The 22,697-nt window shown below is 40.3% G+C and overlaps 1 protein-coding gene across 2 annotated transcripts in view; it reads right to left on the bottom strand.

Annotated features, from left to right (window-relative positions):
• Positions 1 to 7,193: 7,193 nt before the first annotated feature.
• Positions 7,194 to 22,697, bottom strand: part of osgn1 (oxidative stress induced growth inhibitor 1) — an 81,928-nt gene continuing 66,424 nt past the window's right edge. For both annotated transcript variants that reach the window (XM_060919202.1, XM_060919203.1), the window contains exons 4-6: positions 21,916 to 22,107; positions 17,168 to 17,259; positions 7,194 to 13,112 (exon numbers count right to left, since the gene is read on the bottom strand). In XM_060919202.1, the coding sequence (XP_060775185.1) occupies positions 12,113 to 13,112; positions 17,168 to 17,259; positions 21,916 to 22,107 (1,284 nt within the window). In that variant the 3' untranslated portion in view covers positions 7,194 to 12,112. The remainder of the gene's footprint in view (positions 13,113 to 17,167; positions 17,260 to 21,915; positions 22,108 to 22,697) is intronic.

The raw sequence follows: 22,697 nt of genomic DNA, 5'->3' as shown, positions 1-22,697 counted from the left end.
CTGTGGGAGCAATTATTAGAAAATGGAAGACATACAAGACCACTGATAATCTCCCTCGATCTGGGGCTCCACGCAAGATCTCACCCCGTGGGGTCAAAATGATCACAAGAACGGTGAGCAAAAATCCCAGAACCACACGAGGGGACCTAGTGAATGACCTGCAGAGAGCTGGGACCAAAGTAACAAAGGCTACCATCAGTAACACACTACGCCGCCAGGGACTCAAATCCTGCAGTGCCAGACGTGTCCCCCTGCTTAAGCCAGTACATGTCCAGGCCCATCTGAAGTTTGCTAGAGAGCATTTGGATGATCCAGAAGAGGATTGGAAGAATGTCATATGGTCAGATGAAACCAAAATAGAACTTTTTGGTAAAAACTCAACTTGTCGTGTTTGGAGGAGAAAGAATGCTGAGTTGCATCCAAAGAACACCATACCTACTGTGAAGCATGGGGGTGGAAACATCATGCTTTGGGGCTGTTTTTCTGCAAAGGGACCAGGACGACTGATCCGTGTAAAGGAAGGAATGAATGGGGCCATGTATCATGAGATTTTGAGTGAAAACCTCCTTCCATCAGCAAGGGCATTGAAGATAAAACGTGACTGGGTCTTTCAGCATGACAATGATCCCAAACACACTGCCCGGGCAACGAAGGAGTGGCTTCGTAAGAAGCATTTCAAGGTCCTGGAGTGGCCTAGCCAGTCTCCAGATCTCAACCGCATAGAAAATCTTTGGAGGGAGTTGAAAGTCCGTGTTGCCCAGCGACAGCCCCAAAACATCACTGCTCTAAAGGAGATCTGCATGGAGGAATGGGCCAAAATACCAGCAACAGTGGGTGAAAACCTTGTGAAGACTTACAGAAAACGTTTGACCTCTGTCATTGCCAACAAAGGGTATATGACAAAGTATTGAGATGAACTTTTGTTATTGACCAAATACTTATTTTCCACCATAATTTGCAAATAAATTCTTTAAAAATCAGACAATGTGATTTTCTGGATTTTTTTTTTCTCATTTTGTCTCTCATAGTTGAGGTATAACTATGATGAAAATTACAGGCCTCTCTCATCTTTTTAAGTGGGAGAACTTGTACAATTGGTGACTGACTAACTACTTTTTTGCCCCACTGTGTGTGTGTATATATATATATATATATATATATATATATATATGGGTGGTGTAGTGGTTAGCACTGTCGCCTCACAGCAAGAAGGTCCTGGGTTTGAGCCCAGTGGCCAACAAGGGCCTTTCTGTGTGGAGTTTGCATGTTCTCCCCATGGGTTTCCTCCGGGTGCTCCAGTTTCCCCCCCCCCCAGTCTATAGGCATGCAGGTTAGGCTATTTGGTGGCTCTAAATTGACTGTAGGTGTGAGCGTGAATGGTTGTCTGTGTCTATGTGTTAGGCCTGCGATGACCTGGCGACTTGTCCAGGGTGTACCCCGCCTCTCGCCCATAGTCAGCTGGGATAGGCTCCTGCGACCCTGTAGGACAGGATAAGCGGCTAGAGATAATGGATGGATATATATAAAAAAAACTTGTAGAGTGGGGTAATACGCCCCTGTGGGGTAATATACCCCAACCTGTTTTACCCAAAATAACCACCAGATGGTGCAAAGTTACATTTCTATTGTTGCTATGGACTGGCTTGACAACGGGGATATACAAATATCCACTGTGGATCGCATATCAGCAACGCAGCGGAGAGAAATCAAATTTCATGGTAAGTGATATAATTTTCAGATATCAGTAAAACTGTATTTAGATAGCTGCTATTTCGTCAGATATCACAGCTGTGTATGTGGTATGAGTAGACAAGTCAGTACGTTAAAAAAAATACATTAGGTATAAAAAGTTGAATCACATTTTGAAAGCAAGACCCTTTTTTGTAAAAGTGTAGTCTGTGGGGTAAAATGCCCCCTTAATGGTGGGGTAAATGGCCCCCAGGGGGCATCATTTCCTTTTATCATAATTACTTTATTTCATACATTTCTGAATAGCAGATACATAGTTTTTAATAACATCTCGCTTACCTGGTTGAGTAAAGCAAGTAATTTGAACTTAATATTAAAAATAATTGAAAAAAAAATTGAAATTAAAATGCGAAATATAATAAAATAATGTATCTATTCATTAATTCAGGGATATTTTCTTGTTTCTTTCACATTATAGGCTTAAGTAAACACTTTTGCTATCCAAACAGCTTTTTTGAGTGAGGGGGCCTATTGCCCCACCTCAGGGGGCCTTTTACCCCACTGGGGGGGGGGTAAAAGGCCCCCTTGGCACAATGTTTGTTTTTGTTAAAAAAAAATTATTAACTTTAGGCAAACTTTAGGTGGCATTATTGTTCATGTCACTGTTGTCAAAAACTATGATTAAAACTAAACACATGGTTCATTTCAACTTGGAGAAAAACTGAATTTTCCTTAAGGGGGGCTTTTCCCCCACTCTACTCTACACATGTATTTCTATAGGCATCACTCCACTCGTCCATGTCAAATTCCACTTCCTACATCGAAATGGTTACTATGGCCATGTTATCAGCGGACATGGCAAATGATACCTTTTGGAAATATACATTTTGACTTCAATTATGAAAGCTCATCAGATGAAGATTTAGAAAAAAGAAGCAGCCAATTTTACCAGAAGCACTTTTCATGGGAATGTACAAATCAAGGTGAGTTAGCTAGTGAGCTAGCCAACGTACTATAAAGTGAGTGTGGCTTCTTCAGAATCTGTGGATTCTTCTGCAAAAATAAACAGATTTAGCCATATTGTGTCCAAAATGCCTCTTACACAATATTAATTTCATGTATAGAACATTTTGGATGGGGAAGCCCAATACCAAAGTTGCGCAGGTGACGTCATCAGTGTGTGTGTGCCTAACTTGTCCTAGCCCCATAATATGCACAATCCCGCCAGCGGAACGGTGTACTAGTCATCAAAAAGACTTTACTACCATAGTACTACACTACTATGACATTACACAGAGTCTTAAGTAATACATTATGACTTGATCATTGCCATTCTGGTAACAGCAAATTTATAACGGGCCGTGTCCGCGACGTAGAACAACACACGACGAGAAATGTTTAAACGACCATGTAAAGCTGTTACTGTTGTGACGTTTGTGAACGAACCGATTCTTTTGAACGGCTCCTAGGCATGAACGATGAGAACCGAGTCTCGAGCTGGGGGAGCCGTTCTTTCTGTCATTCTTTTTTGCTCAAGGACAAGAAGTAGGCTAAACAGCATTTGCCTTTTATTTATTCAAGTTTTATCTGTTTGCCTAATAGTTTAAATTGTTTTGTATATAGTTTATAATGTTGTTGTGTGATATTAATGATAATATTGTGGGAAAACTACTTTGCACGGACATTCATTTAATTTATTCTTTCGTCATTTTGTTTGTTCTATTTTTATGTATTTTATTTATTGATCTGTTTGTCTAGTATCTATTTTTCTAATAATATATTTTTGCATTAATAGTTTGTTTTTTCCTATTAAAATAGTCTTGTGTTCTTGTTATAACTTTATCTATTTAGTTGTATCTATTTTTGTTACAATTTCAATATTTTTAATATAGAAAGTTTGTTTTTTTTCTATTAAAATGTTCTTGTGTGATAACTAGTTCTTGTTATATTTATTGTAGTTGTATCTATTTTGTATCTCAGACTTAAATATTTTTTGTAAAACAAGTGTTTTTCTATAAAATATTCTTGCGTTCTTGATAACTATGTTCTTGAGTGGGTTCTTTTTTTTTTTTTTTTACAGAAAAGCCGTTCTGCATGGACATTCATTGAAGCCCTCATTGTTTTTTAATGGTTATTTATGAGTGTTTAGGGGTTACAATAATGTAAGTCTAGGTTGCTTTATATAAAAGGTATGTCCAGAAATATTGATGTCACTGTCTAAGCAGAGGGATCTGGCTTCTTTAGACGCTGTCTTCTTAAAACCGAATAAATATTTAAAAAGAGCCAAATGAGCCAGTCTTTTGAATGGCTCTTTTCAAAGAACGGATCACAAAGATGCGGATCCCATCAAAGAGCCATAAATCCCATCTCTAAAAGCTGTTAACATTCTGTTGGCTAATACAGAGCCCAACGCGGGGGTGGGGTGGGGGGGGCACGAGCGTGGGCGCAAAAAACAAAAAAAAAACGGTCCCCCCCCAAAAAAAACAAGAAGGGCAGGCGGGGGGGGGGCGCCAGCAGGGGGTTTCGCCCGGGGAGTAAATCACTCTAGGATCGCCACTGATAAAACCACATGGCAAAGAACAAGGCAACTTCACAGCACCCCTTCTCAAACGGATGTTTGATTTTTGGGAAGGTTGATAAAATCCCATGATACATATTGCCTATTCAGGGTGGCACGGTGGTGTAGTGGTTAGAATGGTCGCCTCACAGCAAGAAGGTTATGGGTTTGAGCCCAGTGGCTGACGGGGGTCTTTCTGTGTGGAGTTTGTATGTTCTCCCTGTGTCTGTGTGGGTTTTCTCTGGGTGCTCCGGTTTCCCTCACAGTCCAAAGACATGCAGGTTAGGCTAATTGGTGGCTCTAAATTGACCATAGGCATGAGTGTGAATGGCTGTTTGTCTCTAATGTCACCCCTGCGATGACCTGGTGACTTGTTCAGGGTGTACCCCATCGTTGGCCTATAGTCAGCTGGGATAGACTCCACCTTATCCTGTGCAGGGTCGCAGGCAAGTGGTAATGGAACGATATTGCCTATTCATGCTTTTGCAGTTATTTATACTGAAAGAAGTTTGAATTTTTACTCAGTTACAAAGTTGGGGAACAAAACTGAATGTTTGCTCTCTTTCTAATAATTAAAGTGTAGGTACAAACAGGGGCGGTCCTGGGGGCGGGCTGACCGGGCAGCCGCCCGGGGCAGCATCGCGGGGGGGGGGCGGCACGAGCGCGGGTGCGAAAAAAAAAAAGGTCCCTCCCCCCAAAAAAAGTTCCCCCCCCCCAAAAAAAAACAAGACGGGCGGGGGTGGGGGGGGTGAACATTTTGGATGGGGAAGCCCAATACCAAAGTTGCGCAGGTGACGTCATCAGTGTGTGTGTGCCTAACTTGTCCTAGCCCCATAATATGCACAATCCCGCCAGCGGAACGGTGTACTAGTCATCAAAAAGACTTTACTACCATAGTACTACACTACTATGACATTACACAGAGTCTTAAGTAATACATTACGACTTGATCATTGCCATTCTGGTAACAGCAAATTTATAACGGGCCGTGTCCGCGACGTAGAACAACACACGACGAGAAATGTTTAAACGACCATGTAAAGCTGTTACTGTTGTGACGTTTGCGAACAAACCGATTCTTTTGAACGGCTCCTAGGCATGAACGATGAGAACCGAGTCTCGAGCTGGGGGAGCCGTTCTTTCTGTCATTCTTTTTTGCTCAAGGACAAGAAGTAGGCTAAACAGCATTTGCCTTTTATTTATTCAAATTTTATCTGTTTGCCTAATAGTTCAAATTGTTTTGTATATAGTTTATAATGCTGTTGTGTGATATTAATGATAATATTGTGGGAAAACTACTTTGCACGGACGTTCATTTAATTTATTTTTTCGTCATTTTGTTTGTTCTATTTTTATGTATTTTATTTATTTATCTGTTTGTCTAGTTGTATCTATTTTTCTAATAATAATATATTTTTTGCATTAATAGTTTGTTTTTTCCTATTAAAATAGTCTTGTGTTCTTGTTATAACTATCTATTTAGTTGTATCTATTTTTGTTACAATTTCAATATTTTTAATATAGAAAGTTTGTTTTTTTCTATTAAAATGTTCTTGTGTGATAACTAGTTCTTGTGTTATATTTATTGTAGTTGTATCTATTTTGTATCTCAGACTTAAATATTTTTTGTAAAACAGGTGTTTTTCTATAAAATATTCTTGCATTCTTGATAACTATGTTCTTGAGTGGGTTCTTTTTTTTTTTTTTTACAGAAAAGCCGTTCTGCATGGACATTCATTGAAGCCCTCATTGTTTTTTAATGGTTATTTATGAGCGTTTAGAGGTTACAATAATGTAAGTCTAGGTTGCTTTATATAAAAGGTATGTCCAGAAATATTGATGTCACTGTCTAAGCAGAGGGATCTGGCTTCTTTAGACGCTGTCTTCTTAAAACCGAATAAATATTTAAAAAGAGCCAAATGAGCCAGTCTTTTGAACGGCTCTTTTCAAAGAACGGATCACAAAGATGCGGATCCCATCAAAGAGCCATAAATCCCATCTCTAAAAGCTGTTAACATTCTGTTGGCTAATACAGAGCCCAACGTGTGGGGGGGCACGAGCGTGGGCGCAAAAAAAAAAAGGTCCCTCCCCCAAAAAACAAACAAACAAGAAGGGCGGGGGGGCGCCAGCAGGGGGTTTCGCCCGGGGAGTAAATCACTCTAGGATCGCCACTGGGTACAAATGATCCGCTTCATCTGTTGCTCAGGCGCCTATGCTTCTGACATGTGTCCCTCCATCCATTATCCATACCACTTATTCATCAGGGTCACTGGAGCCAATCCCAGCCAACTTTGGGCAAGAGGTCACAAAAGACTAATCTGTTGATGATTTGTGTGGTCCACCATCTAGCAGTACCATTATTACTCTGTTGGCAAGTCGTAGTGACTCAGTGTGTCTGCTGCTGACAGTGACACCACTGATTGCAAACACCTGACACTAATTTCACCTTCAAATTAACTACTAATCCTGGAAGTTCAAATACTTTTGCCACTCACCGATATGTAATATTGGCTAATTTTCCATATTTTATTCTCTCCTTTGTTTAATTGGGTTCTCTTTATCATCTAGAAATTATGTAAAAAAATATGATCAAGTTTTAGGTCATTTTTATGCAGAAATATAGAAAATTCACAAACTTTCAAGCACTACTATAAATGTGATAACATTTGGTCTTTAACTTGGCAAATTTGCTTCCAAGCTTACAGTATTTAACAACTGTAACATAACCCTGTCTATATGGAAGACCCAACAATGCTATTCAGGTAAAAACATGCAATGATTTATCATTTGTATAAATTTGCATTTAATAACAAGCAGCTGTTCATCTCAACTTTACATACTGAACATTAAATCAATATATACCAGAAATGTGTTGTGACCAACTATAAGTACTGTAATTGTAATTTATCCAAACATAAAACTACTGAATCTCAGTTGGAATGTTTTAATTAAATGTTTATTGTAACATTTAAATACATTTGTTTCAAACAAATATTTTACAAAATTGAATTTTATTTATGAATGCATCTTTGTTGAAATTGAATTTCCACAAAAACAATGTCCTGATCCCCTCCCTTGATTCAGATGAAGGCAATATTGCATTTGCATAAGGCGTCCACAAGATCAATGGTAAGCTATTGCCTTAAATGTAGTATTTAATCAGACACAACTGATGTGCACTTTTTGGGTGATGGAAATATATAAAATAAACTGGAAGTAGTACAGGCTCACTTTAATGTTCATATTTGTGTTATTGGTAAAATAACTAACTACGCATCTCAAGTAGTGCTTTATCTTGTTTGTCTTAAAACTAGACACTTTTTATATAATTTTCACAATCCATTCCAAAAATGGGTTTTCTAAAAAACATATCAAATTAGCAAAATTGTAATCTGGAAGCCTACTCTGTGTATAACAATACACTACAATTAGTATAAAGTTAAACAAATGCATTTTTATACTTGCATCAATTTGTATAGACAGTCTAAGTGTAAATACACAGCCTGAGTAACGACACTTCACAACTTTCATGAGAAGTAGAAAACAAACACAGGTGGAAAATACTTGAGTAATTTTACTCTTTTGCTACAGTGAAGTATTTTTATTAGGATATTTATTTTGAGTTATTGAAACTAAATACTTGTACTCTTATGTTTTCAAGGAAAAACATTTTTTGCTCCTTATATTTTTATTTAGACCTTCAAAAGTACTTTTGTACAAATATCACAGGTCTAAATCTCTCATCCAGCGACTGCTAAATGGCAGTAGAATGGATTCCTGCAGATTTTATTCACAATGGAGTTATTTACAAATAACTAAAGCATCCAATCAAGTGCAAATTCATTAGAAAATACTCTTGTACCAGTTTGTCATCTGTTATGACCTTTGTCATGCTATGCAATGTAGTGAAGGCTACAGCTATCAGTATGCATTGGAAAATATACAAACCACCACTACACTGCAATGTTGAAAACCCTGAGCTTCTCTCAGTAAAATGTTTCAATTTGCTGGAGTAAGCAAAAGCTCATAGAATGAAGTGTCTGCTTTGCCTTCCTAGAAGGATCCTAATTTGAAAAAAGCACGTTGAAATCATTTTAGAAAATCTGCTAACATTAACTGGCTCTAGTTAACTACATTAGTCTGTTTTCTCTGCTAATGCCAAGTTAGATTAACTGTGAATCCAGAAGCAAACATGACTGGTTAGAGTATCCACTGTTGGAAAACATGGATGGCGTGGCTCCACTGCCTTCAATTCTACAGAAATGAAGCCAAAACATTTCCACCATGTTGTCAAATTTGTAGCCAGCAGCTGCACAGTAGGGACATTCTGCTGATAGAGTCTGCACAATAGAGACGAAAGTCAGGTACACCCACCCACTGAGTGTGTCACACAATGTCTTCATTGTGGGAATCAATCTTACATCTATCCAGAGAGCTTAAACAGTTAGAGCTGGAGATATTTAATACGGATGCGTCTAGGAAGAACATACGTCACATGAACAGGAAATTTGCTGACAGTTTTGTGACTAAGGTGGAATGCTCCAGCAGCGTAGTGTGAGTAAATGACTCATTATGTGGGACACATGGCTATTCTGAGTGCACTCTAAACTAATTAGCCTACTTATAAAATCCATCCTAGTGTAAGTGTTCACTGACAAACAAAAATGACTCTTGTGCAAATTTCGATAGCTGTCTGGCTGGATGTCATTACAATTAAAATAATATACTGTAGCCATCAAGGTTGCTATATGCCTTGGTAGCTATTGTGATTAAATTAGAAATTTTTTCCGAGGAAACCTCTCAATATTTCAAAAGCTTTTAATATAAATAGCTAACAGTTTGTCTTGGTGCATGTGTCCAAAAAAAGTTCAAATACAAGTAGCTATATAATGGTAAATTCTGTAGTACTGTGAGCCGCTCTCTTCCAGCCAAGGCTGCCAAATCACTTAACTCTCAAAGTGTATCCACACCTTCTTACGATATGGTAGAATAACATTTAAAACAAACAAACAAATTTCTAGGGGAAGAAAGTGTAGATATCAGCATAGGGTAAACCAACTGTTTGAATTTGACACCTGAGATGGAAAGATAGTTTGGACAAGAAAACTGACATGGAAAATATTGTCATCGAAACGCATAGAGATGGGCAGTGTTCCAAATTGTACTGCAGCCAGCCTGCAGGGGCACGAGACCTGTGGTGGCTTCACTTTGTTGAGATAATACACTGTCCATGTTTTCTACAGTTGATGGGCGAGAGAGCAGATCAAATTCTAGCCCGTTGCACATATAGGTTTTTAGTTCTCATTAATTAATTAGCATTAATCATGCCTAGGACAAGCAAATGTAGAGACTGCATGGTGTTTTCAGGCTAGACTTTCAATAGACAAATGCATTTCATACATTTAACCAATAAATGAAATAAAGTACCAAGATTGATACAAAACACAATTTGCTTGGCAAATTTCAGTTTTCTTCATGTGAAGAACTGTTATCCATCATTACTACCTTAGAAATGGAGTCTTTAAAATGACTGGTCTGGAATTCCATAGCAAGGATCAAAATTTTCCTTGGAAGAGCCCTCATAAATACAAATAGATATAGGAAAGTACATGTTTCCAAACAGCTCCATTAGCATATTTGTTAAAGCAAAATAAATACAATCCCTGATTTCTTGGAGTACAGCAGCTCAATCCATTAACAAATGCAAGGTCACAAAATCTAGCACCTTTGTCTCAGGGTGTACAGGCTGCAATCAAGAAACTGCTGTATCCTGGGCTGCATTTACCTCTTAACATCAACATTCCAAGTCCAAACATGTATAATACGCTTGCCATTCCTCTCCATGATACTTTTTTTTTTAAATAACAAATAAAAAAAAAACCCCAAAAAACCCACAGTTCATACTTTCTTGTTAACATGCTGTTTGTAGAGACCTTGCTGAACCCGCTTTCCTTTCTTATTCTTTCCTCCTCAAAGTTCCTTTGGTGTTGCTAGGAATCCTGCTGACAGACTACTGATGCTGGAGAGACAGTGTTGAGCTGGTTAAGAAAGAATATTGTCAGATAAGCTTGAGATCTTCCTCAACTTTGTCGACAAAACCAGATCAGGACTTGGCAAACAGGATTAAAAAAAAAAAAATTATTCAGAAATGGGGACCATCAGAAATGAGAACTGTGGGGTGGAGACAGAAAACGGCTTGCGTGAGTACGACTTAAATGACCAGTTCCTCGAAGACCACAGCCCATCTTCCATTTTTCTGTTGGTTTGCAGGGTTAAGGTCACATAATTAAGCTCAACATTGACTGCTGTCTGCTTGCATTTTTACATTTCTGCACCCTTTCTCATTTAAATGAGCCACAGTTTGCAACAAGTAAATTTTAGTCAAATTTGGTTTGGCCACACAGTGGGCCTCATGTATCATGCTGTATACAAACAGATTTATTAATACATTATAAATATTCAAAACATTTATGAAATATATGTATAAATAAATGAAATATTTATTTCTGTCCACATTCACGGGATATGAGCAATCATGTGCTCTGATAGCCTAGTAGTAGAGTAGGTAATCAGCTCGTATACCATGAGTAGAGGAAAAACAAAATTGCAGTGTTGCTGAACCAACTGAGGGCCAAAAAAAAAAAAAAAAAAAAACCTACTTGAAAACAAAACCCCCAAAAATACAAAAAAAAAAAAAAACCAACAAAATATGGAAAAAAAAGTATTTGATAAGCGGAAATTATTTTGTCAGATGTTTTGTATAAAGTTATTTATTGAACTTGCAAAAAATAAAAAAAAATGCTCCATTTCTCAAAATCCGGTGAATGTGGACAGAATAAAAGTTATTCCACTCAGTCTCATCGTACATGGGTTACAGCAGACTTGGCGCCACGTGCCTTACACACAAAAATATTTTATATATATCAATTAAGAAGAAATGCTGCTGTATAAAAGGAGGGTGAGCTGTAATGGCTCAATGTACAGGTCGGTTCCATTTACCACGGCATCTCCTTTTAATGTTGTGCAGCACTTTATTAGAACCAGCACTAAGTGACCAATTTAATAGTCTCAAGCTGCAGAAGTGCCGTATACTCCCTGGTATCCTGCATGCCAACATCAGGCTTTCTATACGCTCCTGTTTTTCCAACACTGCATTGGGGAGGGCATATTATATTAGTGCGTGAGAGATTTCTGGCAAACAGTAGACAAGATGCTTTCATTTAAAAAAATAATTTATATATTAGCTTGCCTGCATGATATGCTTGGTGTGCATGATCACCTGGCTACATTAAATATATAATTTCTCTGATTTCACGTCGAATCACTTTTCTTTTCTGCAATTTGGCTCCAGACTTTTCAAGTGCTGTTGCCTTCAATCTATTAATACCTAGGCATAGCAGTGACTGAATGACTCAAACAACAACTCCAAAAAAGTATTTTTTTGGATGTTTACCTTTCATTTTACCACTGAGATTTGCCTTTCGAGTTTTGTGGGCATCACTAGATGCAAATCAACTGTGCTCTGCTCATGCCTGGTAATTTACAAGTGACTGGTACTGATCAACATACACAAACAGTTACAAAGAAAACCCACGTCTTTGAAACTTTTGTAAATCCACTGGAAATTTGTTTCGTTAATGAAAACATTTAACTTTACTAACAGATTAGTAAATGAGGCCCATTGTTCATTAACAAGAAAAGCTCCCTCAGCAAATGTTTTCTGATTATTTGCTCACCAAAAAAAAAAAAAAGGGCAGACTGAAATAACTGTTGGACTGTGTCGGTACAAGATAGGAACCCAACCCTATGCCCAACTACTGAGACTTTTTTTTCCCTCTCCTCTAGATCCAGGCTATTACAGGACAGTCATAGCGTTTTGCCCGCTTTTTTCCTTTTTTGCAATAGATGGCATGCAGCGCCCAGTGCACCGCCCTTGAGGAAGCGCACAAAGTTCTCACCTACCAGAGGACCCAGGGCATACAGCCCTTCTTCATGCACACTTTCATAGGTATAAGGCTCCACCTTAATTGGGTTGCGCCGACAGCTGATCGGTTGTCCCGGCTCCAACCCCAGTTGCCGTCTCTCCTCAGGCAAAAATGACAGATTAGGTTGCGAGCCAATCAAAACCAGTGCCAAGGAGACTTGTAGCACCACGTGGTGCCCATCCTCTGCCTCCAGGACGCATTTGCCGTTGGGTTTAAAAGATAGGACACGGTGTTTGGGGAAGCTCAGATATCCAGGGTAGGAGCAGGACGAAGGAGTGTGGTCATTGTCTTGTGATGACGCATGCTGGGAGAGTAAATTGGACACTGACTGATTTGGCTGGTGCTGCTGCTGACTCATCATCTGGTGCACTTTGTGGTACTCAGGGTAGAGAAGACGGGGCAGCTGGTTGAAAATGAGTGCTGGGTCCAAGACGCCGCGGCGGAATGCATGATATACAGGCACGTTGAGATGGTGGGCGCATAGAACAGCGTCAGCCGCAGTCAGCCCTGCTCCAACCACCAGCACAGGCTCTGATGATCTACACAGGTGTCCACTTGAGAGGACCGTCTCAAACTCTCCAAAGCTGTGGCATACAAAGGGTAGTGACTCTCCTTCGACTCCAAGGTGGGATGGGGAATCACTGGTGCCTGTGGCCAGCACTACATTCTCTGCCTGCACCAAGAAGGGCACCTCATCACCATTGTCTAACCTCTGTGTGCCCTGGATGTGCCAGATGGAATAGCCTGGGCGAAGAGAGACGCGCTGCATTGAGGTGACTGTGGTACCATTGGCAAAGCTGTTACTCAGGCCCATCTTGTTCACATAGTGCTGGTAGTAGGAGGCGATATCTGCTGGTGTGGCACGGTCATTGCGAATATTCCTAACCAAAAACACACATGCACAATACAAAGTAATTAACAAATGACTTGGTCTCAGCAGATTAAAAGTAGCATGTTCATAAACAAGATAATTTATTTTATGACCAAAGACAAATTAAAATATTAAAACGTTCTGGTAAACAGCTTACCGAAAACCTGCCTAAAATCTCTAGTTTTAAGACCTGTTTAATCTGTGTGTTCTGGTATCGTGCTTATCCTCTTTCTTGTGCACACCTATTGGCTCATGTCATGGAAATGGGGTACAGTTAATCAGTTTATGACAACGCAATTGTTGTACTTGATGCTTAAGATTTACTCCTAGGATTAATGTTGCATTTGACTGAAGGTCATAACTTCTAATCTCATCTCATCCCATTATCTCTAGCACCTTTATCCTCATCTCATCTCATTATCTCTAGCCGCTTTATCCTGTTCTACAGGGTCGCAGGCAAGCTGGAGCCTATCCCAGCTGACTACGGGCGAAAGGTGGGGTACACCCTGGACAAGTCGCCAGGTCATCACAGGGCTGACACACAGACACAGACAACCATTCACACTCACACCTACGGTCAATTTAGAGTCACTGGTTAACCTAACCTGCATGTCTTTGGACTGTGGGGGAAACCGGAGCACCCGGAGGAAACCCACGCGGACACGGGGAGAACATGCAAACTCCACACAGAAAGGCCCTCGCCGGCCATGGGGCTCGAACCCGGACCTTCTTGCTGTGAGGCGACAGCGCTAACCACTACACCACTGTGCCGCCTTAACTTCTAATCATAGTCATAATTTCGGACCTCCAACTACAAAAACACAAAGAAAAATGTCCCCTCTAATTGAAACTCCCATGTAGGAACTAAGGATGCTCTCCTAAACTCAGTTCAGCAAGGTGACATCAAATCATCATCTTGTCTACTCATAGCATGAACTATTAAACAAAAGTAGCACTTCTTACTTTAAAGGAGCTATTTTGTACACACACACACACACACACACTTGCTTTAGATCAGAGATGTCTCAAATTTTTTCAAATGAGGCCAGATTAGACCTTATGAGAATACCCAAGATCATGTACACTCACGGAGGGTTTTATTAGGAACACTATGCTTACAATATACTGGGTAGAGCCTCCCTTTGATCTCAAAACAGCCTCAATTCTTTGTGGCATGGATTTCACAAGATGTTGGAAACATTCCATTGAGATCCCGGTCCATTTTTCAGGTGCACGTTTATGATGCGGATCTTCCATTCTACCACATCACCAAAAAAAAAAAAAAAAAAAAAAAAAGGTGTTGTATTGGATTCAGATCCAATGACTGGGAAGGCCACTGCAGAACACTGAACTGATTGTCATGTTCATGAAACCAGTTTGAGACGACTTTTGCTTTGTGACATGATGCATCATCATACTGGAAGTAGCCATTACAAGAAGGGCACGTTGTGACCATGAAGGGATTCACATGGTCCACAACAATACTCAAATAGGCAGTGGCATTCAAGTGATGAATGTAGTAATGGGCCAAAAGTGTGCTCAGGAGACATTCCCCACACCATTACACCACCTCCATCAGCCTGGACGGGTAAATTGATTCATGCTGCTGGTGCCCAATTCTGACCCTTACCATCTGTGTGTTTTAGCAGAAATCAAGATTCATCAGACCAGGCTATGTTTTTCCAGTCTTCAGCTGTCCAGTTTTGGTGAGCCTGTACCTACTGCTGCCTCAGCTTTCTGTTATTGGCTGACAGAAGTGGAACCTGACCTGGTCTTCTGCTGTTATAACCCAAGGTTCAAGGTGTTATGCACAGGCATGGCCGATCTGGCCATTCTACATTGATCTTTCACATCAGCAAGGAGTTTTTAATCCACAGGACTGCTGCTCACTGGATGTCTTTTCTTTATTGAACCATTCGGAGTAAACTCTAGAGACTGCTATGCATTAAAAGGGAACTGAAGTCATTTTTAAACTTGCTTTATTAATTAATGTGTTATTCAATTACGTTTTCGGTTTTAGTGACCTTATATCGTGACTCTTATTGGCAACCAATTGCAATTAAATATTATACTTAATCGGCCTATTTGGTTTTTAGCCGTGTTGAATTTAGTTCGTTTGGTCCACAGCAGGCGTCACTTATCCGCGCAATCTTCACGAGACTTGTGTGAGACTTCGAAACGTGATGTGTCAGCCAGGTGTGAGTGCTGCCATTTTGAAAACTGTTTTTCAAACTAAATATTGCACAAAAGTGAGTTTAAATGACGATTACTGCCTACTTTTTTCAAACTTTCCTGATTGCCATCAAAACAAACAAAACTTCCAGCTTGATTACATCAACATTTGAAAGAGGGTGTGCGCATCTTTTTTTTAAAATATTTTTTTGGGGCTTTTTTCACCTTTATTGGATAGGACAGTGTAGAGACAGGAAATGAGCTGGAGAGAGAGACGGGGAGAGATGGGGAAATGACCTCGGGTCGGAATCGAACCCGGTTCCCCGGATTTATGGTATGGTGCCTTAGTCGACTGAGCCACGACGCCTCCGGGTGTGCGCATCTTTTGACAACCCATGTCCGAAATCGCTCCCTACTCACTATATAGGACACTATATAGTGGGGACGCCATTTTGTAGTGCTGTCCGAAACCTTAGTGAAGATTATTTACACCCTATATAGTGCATTCAAAATATCCCACAATGCATCACAAAAAGTAGTCTACAATGATGGTCACTAACCAAAGCAATATATCCCATCACGCCTTGCGGTTGTGCTGAAAAATCAAATTTAAAAAGTCTCAAATTTGATTTAATAAAAGGCAGCGGCAAAGAAGAAAGTATTCAGTCTTGATTTAAAAAAAAAAAACTGAAAGATGCAGGTACTTTGTATTTATTAATGTGGGAAATACGCTCAGTATAATATGGATTTATTACAAAAAAACACATGCAAGTATTTATTATTTTGAAAATCCACCAGCCAACTGATCTGGCACGTTTTAATTGTGCGACAGTAATGACGTAAATACCGGCACGGCGGACTAGTATCCAAAAATGTTTTTTCATTTTACCAATGAGCTCACTATATAGTCCTCTATATAGTAATTCCCTATATAGGGAGTGGGGAGTAGTGAACAAGTGAGAGATTTCAGACACAGGGAATGTTGGCAGATGTTGGTCACTTTGATTTCCACTGTACGTTTTACTTCCGTCCTACGATGTCTCGCACAGGTCTCAACGAATCTCGTTTACGGCCATTGCTTTGACATATGGACTGATATATTACGTAGCATATTTCAAAACACTCATAACTTGCTATAACTGTGACAAAATAGCTCTCAAAAACGCATTCCTATATTTAATAAAATGAGAAATAGAATTTTGACTTAAAAAAATTGCCTTCAGTTCTCCTTTAAAATCCCAATAGATCAGCAGTTACAGAAATACTCAAACCAGCCCAACAACCATGCCTTGATCAAAATCACTGCAATCACATTTTCCCCCCCCCATTCTGATGGTTGATGTGAACATTACCCAAAGCTGAACTTAAAGTTCACATGTAACATTTCCCCCCCATTCTGATGTTATCTCTGTGACTATAATGGTGGTATTGTTTTTGGACCAGATTAGCTGGTTTGAGTATTTCAGAAACTACTGATCTCCTGGAATTTGCACATACTGTACAGTGGTCTCTAGAGTTCACACAGAATGTTGCCCAAAAAAAAAAAACCCCATCCTGTGAGCGACTGGTCTGCAGGCTGAAACACGTTGCTGATGAGAGAGATCAGTGGAGAATGACCAGATTGGTTTGAGCTGACAGGAGGGACTATAGTAATTCAAATAAGCACTGTTTAAACTGTGTAGCTCAAATGCAGAGGTTGAAAATTATGTAATTCTCTGCTCTGAATTCCCACTTCTGAGTTAAGTCGTAGGCAGCATAACTCCTACAGCTTGCTTCATACATATGAACCACTGTATTGAAAGCTGAAAGTTCTCTCCAAGTACTGAACCTTTCCTATTTGTTAAAACAGGTTTTTAAAGCTCCTATGCACAGATCTTGAAATCAACTTCATACCTGCGTTTCTCCCTCATCCAGTCCTTCAGATTGAGGCCAGGAAGTTCCATCCAATTCGCAAGGCTAAGTGTTAACATGGATCCTTCCATAGCCTGTAGGAACAACAGAATGAGCAATACCAGATAGCATACACTTGTGGTCAGTAGTTTACAGACATGAACATGAATATCACCAATGTGATGGCAATATTGGGCTTTCATTCACTTCTTTAAACTGTTTTTGAACTTTTTCTGTGGCAGAATGATTGTACAACATACATCTTTCTCATATTATATATAAATAAAACAAACAAGCATTTGGGGCACAAGTTAACTTATTTTGGGTTTTCTGAAATCAACACGGTCAAAATTATACATACAGCATCATAAATATACAAATAGCACGTCTAATATTTGGTTAAATGTCTCTTGGAAAGTTTTATCTTGACTAGATGCTTTTGGTAGCCATCAATAAGCATCTGCCAGAATGCTGGTTGGATATTTGACCACTCTTTTTGGCAGAATTGATGGAGTTCAATTAAATTTGTGTATTTCCTGGCATGGACCACACTTAAGCACAGTCCATATATTTTTGATAGGGTTGAAGTCAGGACTTGTTTTAAGCCTATTAGCCTGCTTTATCCATTCCCCCACCAGCTTTGATGTGTATTTGGGATCACTGTCCTGTTGGAACACCCACTTGTAGCCAAGTTTCTGATGGTTTGAGGTTATGCTGAAGAATTCTGAGGTAGTCCTCCTTTATTATTCCATCCACTTTGTGCAGTGCACCAGTTTCACTGGCAGAAAAACATCCCCAGAGCATGATGCTGCTACCACCATGCTTAAAAGTTGGTCCAGTGTTCCTCTGTACCTTTGGTCATTGTGGCCAAACAACTCAGTCTTTGTCTCAACTCAAACTCTGTCTCATCTGACCATAAAACTTTCCCCAGAAGGCTTTTTTTTTTGGTCCATGTGGTCAGCTGCAAACTTTAGTCAAACTTGAAGGTATCGATTTTGTAGCAGGGGCTTCTTTCTTGGACGGCAGTCCATGGCAATGTAAACTTACTTGACTGGAGACAGTGTTCCAGCAGCTTCCAGTTCAAGGCAGGCCTGTGCCTAGTGGTTCCTGACATTCCAAACCAATTTTCTCTCAGCCGAGTGCGATGGTTTGGGTCTTCTTCCAGCAAAGTGGCTATATCTCCCAAAAACTTGTACTTACATAAAGTTGTTTGAACTGATGATCTTGGAATATGCAGTTGTTTAGAAATGGTTCCAAGAGACATTCCTGAGTTGTATAAATAAATATATGACCCTCCTTCTCTGCACTGAGCGCCTTAGACTTTCCCATTGTTCTGTCCGATGGTCAATCCAGTGAGTGCTGTCAAACAAGCCCTTTTTATCTCAGCTCATTATCTCTAGCCGCTTTATCCTGTTCTACAGGGTCGCAGGCAAGCTGGAGCCTATCCCAGCTGACTATGGGCGAAAGGCGGGGTACACCCTGGACAAGTCGCCAGGTCACCACAGGGCTGACACAGACACAGACAACCATTCACACTCACATTCACACCTATGGTCAATTTAGAGTCACCAGTTAACCTAACCTGCATGTCTTTGGACTGTGGGGGAAACCGGAGCACCCGGAGGAAACCCACGCGGACACGGGGAGAACATGCAAACTCTGCACAGAAAGGCCCTCGCCAGCCACAGGGCTCGAACCCGGACCTTCTTGCTGTGAGGCGACAGCGCCAACCACTACACCACCGTGCCGCCCAGCCCTTTTTATGTTGGCAAAGAAAAACTACCAGCTGTAGTCAATCATGATCACTAACAGGAAGTTAAGAGGCCTTGGCAAATTAAGACACTTTGGAACTTTCAGCTCCACTGAATTAATAATAATCTAAAGTGGGCTAATATTATATTAACTTTTGTCCTTGTGTGTAATTCTGATCCTATGCTGAGTTCAGAAAACCCAGAATGAATTGAATAGAAAACATTTTTTTTCTATTAAAAATATACACTGCCCAGCCAAAAAAAAAAAGTAATTCTTCCATTGTATCTGAGGTTGCACAAATGATTAAGGAGGTGCTTTATGCTGGCTCCTATATGTACAGGCCAGATGCAACTGATGCCTAAAATGTGGTGCCTGAATGGCAACAAATTGAGACTGGGTGATAGTTTCAGTGCTTTTTTTTTTTTTGTCAAATCACCAGTTGGAATTTTTTCATACAGCCAGTCGACAAGACCTGTTAAACATTGGATATTCTTGGATTGGCTGTTTAAAAGGTACTTCATTCAACTATTGTGAACGAGCAGCAGAGATTGCCAGAATACTGCCGGGACTGTTCAGCATGGCCGGCCAGGAGTGAAACAGATTTCTGGGTTCAAATTTTCACATGAAATATCAGAACACAGTATTAGTTTCCCACTCAAAAATGTATTTAAAATTTTCTATAATGTTTTCTTTGTTATAGTATTATTAAATTGATCATTTGTGACTTGAAAATGCATTTTATAGACCCCTTCGCAGTAAACGTCATTCATATGCAAGAGGAAATTGCACGCGCAGCCTGGACTCAAAAAAGACTCAGCGATGCCTAGTTGTTGTGTTGTCGGGTGTCAGAATCGTAGCAGTGATGGGGTTAAAATGTACAGAATTCCAGCAGGATCTCACCCATTCCAAAAAAATCGCCGACGTCTATGACTACAAGCCATCAAACGTGTAGCCTGGGATGAAAGCACCATCAAAAATGCGCGGGTTTGCAGCGCCCACTTCATCACAGGTAAGATCAGGCTATTTATTAAAGCTCTCTTTTTTATTCTTTCTAGTCTTTGGCCCAATCCCAATTCTAATTTCTACCCCTACCCCTCCCCCTTCCCCTCCGCCTTCCCCTTGGCCCTTCCCCTTGAAACTGAGCTACAAGGGATAGGGCTTGAAATTCAACCCCTACGTATTGGGATAGCCCTTCAACGATCGCATACGTCATCGCGTACCTCCGTCAGCGTTTACGTTAGCAAAACGCGACCAAATGCGTCATTGGCTGCGACCAGCCGCTACAGTCAGAGCCAGAAATCTCTGCTGGCAGGGTGTGATTTGTTAACTAACACCACTGAATGGGATATCTTTGGCGCTTCGTGCACCACATCCGACAGAATGAGGTGTCAGAACACTCATGTAAACAATAAAAGCGAGAATAACAGAACAAAACGTACGCAGTAAAGCAACCGAAAACAATACTCACTCCCAAAGCTTTTTAGCAGCAGCTTGGATTTCAGAAATCGCTGCTCATTCTCAGCTCGAAAGCGAATCAAGCGGCGTGTTTCCTCTGGATAACAACTTAAAACACGTAAATAATGGAGAAAATACATTTATGACAATCTTTCGCCGCGGGAACCGCCATCTTTATGAAATCCGCATGAAATCTCGCTGAAATCCGCATGGCATTGTGGGAAATCACTCAAACCCCTTCGTTCGGAGTCTGCTCCAGGAAAATCTCCATTTGGAGGGGTACAGAAGCCCTCCCCCTTCCCCTCCGCGTTAACTGGGATTGGGATACCCCTACCCCTTCACGTGAACGCGCAAAATGGAGGGGAAGGGCCAAGGGGTTGGTCCAAGGGGTGAAATGGGATTCGGCCTTAGTTTATTGATGTAGCAAAATACTTTGGTAACGTTTGTCTGATTAGCTGGGTCATAGTTACACAATGTAATGAATATTGTTAGCATGTTAACTTAGCTTTGCATGCAATTTTGTATGTAGGAGAGGTCTCGCTTGACTCAAGCAGTCCAGATTTTGTGTCATAGTTATTTGTGTATGCCGAAAATCACAATTTTAAAGCAAGGATGGAAAGGTAAAATTGTGTGCCCTCACTCTAAATGCCAACTTACGCTGACTGCTCTAACCTAGCTCCCGCCCCGTTCAGTTTCATTTCTGGTCTCTGCCTCTCGCTCTTTACGCAGCTCTGATTTCTCTTAGCTGCACTCTTTACACCATCATTCCTTTCATGCCATTACCTCCTGCAAATTGCTGTTTAGTGTTGGGATTTGCTGTTGTAGCTAAAGCCACATTGCCATCACATCACTGGCATAATTTGATTAAAACAAAATGAATATGAATGTCCCATTGTTAATCAAGTTGTACATGCCCGCACATAACAATCATATGCGCCTAAAGACTTGTAGGCACGAAGTTTTTCATGGGTGTACACTGAAGTCTTGTCAGTAAGGTACGAGTATATATCTGGCCATTGTATACCAGGGAACTTACTAACATCGTCCGTCCACTCTTTAATTAAATGCGGATCCAGTAGGCGATGTCCACTTGTTAGAGTTAACTTATTTATGTAGCATTCTCGATCTTGTAACGACAACTGTTTTGCATAATCTGACAGCTCATAATGTCGGTCTATGGGCAGCGCCATTGTTTGAGTCCAGGCTGCGCGCGCATCCTGGCAACGCTCGGTTTGTTTACAAACATGTGAAGGGGTCTATAGAAAGTCGATGTCCTACTTCACAGTATTCCTTTAAAACCTTTAAGTGTGGATATTGCTGGCCATAAAAAACCAAGTTAAAAGAAGCTGGTAAAAATCATGTTTGATATATCCATATCCCAACAAATCTGTGCCATACTTTGAAAATTAAACCAAATCACACTAAGAATTAGATTTTTACCAGCTTCTTTTAAAAGTTTTTTTTTTTTAAGGCCAGCAATACTTGTAGTCTCTCTTCCCTCTTAAACAGTGCAAAGAAGTTACACTTTTCTTGTGGACACTTACGTGCCATGCCCCTCCAGGTGGTCCTTTTCCAAGCACAAGGTGGGTCATGGCTCTTTCTGGCTCAAACCGCCATAGCAATGGCGAGGCACAGTCCAATCCGAAGTCACTGTCTGGTAGGAGCAATGAATCAAAGAGTACAGCCAAAGGATTTGATGATCTGCCTTCCAAGCCTTCACACAGGTATTCCAGATCCTAAAAACATGCACACAAAGTTTGCAATTCAATCTGATGCAAAATGCTGACATTATTTTCTGCAACATTTCATCCTGCCTTTGAGTTTCTGGGATAACTGTTAATAAGCCAATTTCTGTCAAGTTACATTCTTTAACTGCAATAAGTCCAGTTAGGTGTGAGGATGCGTGCGCATATACACACACACACACACACACACACACACACACACACACACAGATATATGTCTGTGTGTGTGTGTGTGTGTGTGTGTGTATACATGTACAACCCCGATTCCAAAAAAGTTGGGACAAAGTACAAATTGTAAATAAAAACGGAATGCAATAATTTACAAAATCTCAAAAACTGATATTGTATTCACAATAGAACATAGACAACATATCAAATGTCGAAAGTGAGACATTTTGAAATTTCATGCCAAACATTGGCTCATTTGAAATTTCATGACAGCAGCACATCTCAAAAAAGTTGGGACAGGGGCAATAAGAGGCTGGAAAAGTTAAAGGTACAAAAAAGGAACAGCTGGAGGACCAAATTGCAACTCATTAGGTCAATTGGCAATAGGTCATTAACATGACTGGGTATAAAAA

Source organism: Neoarius graeffei, chromosome 4, assembly GCF_027579695.1.
Source record: "Neoarius graeffei isolate fNeoGra1 chromosome 4, fNeoGra1.pri, whole genome shotgun sequence".
Taxonomy (NCBI): Eukaryota; Metazoa; Chordata; class Actinopteri; order Siluriformes; family Ariidae; genus Neoarius; species Neoarius graeffei.
Note: the sequence above shows the minus strand (reverse complement) of the source record. Positions and strands in the feature narration are given on the sequence as shown.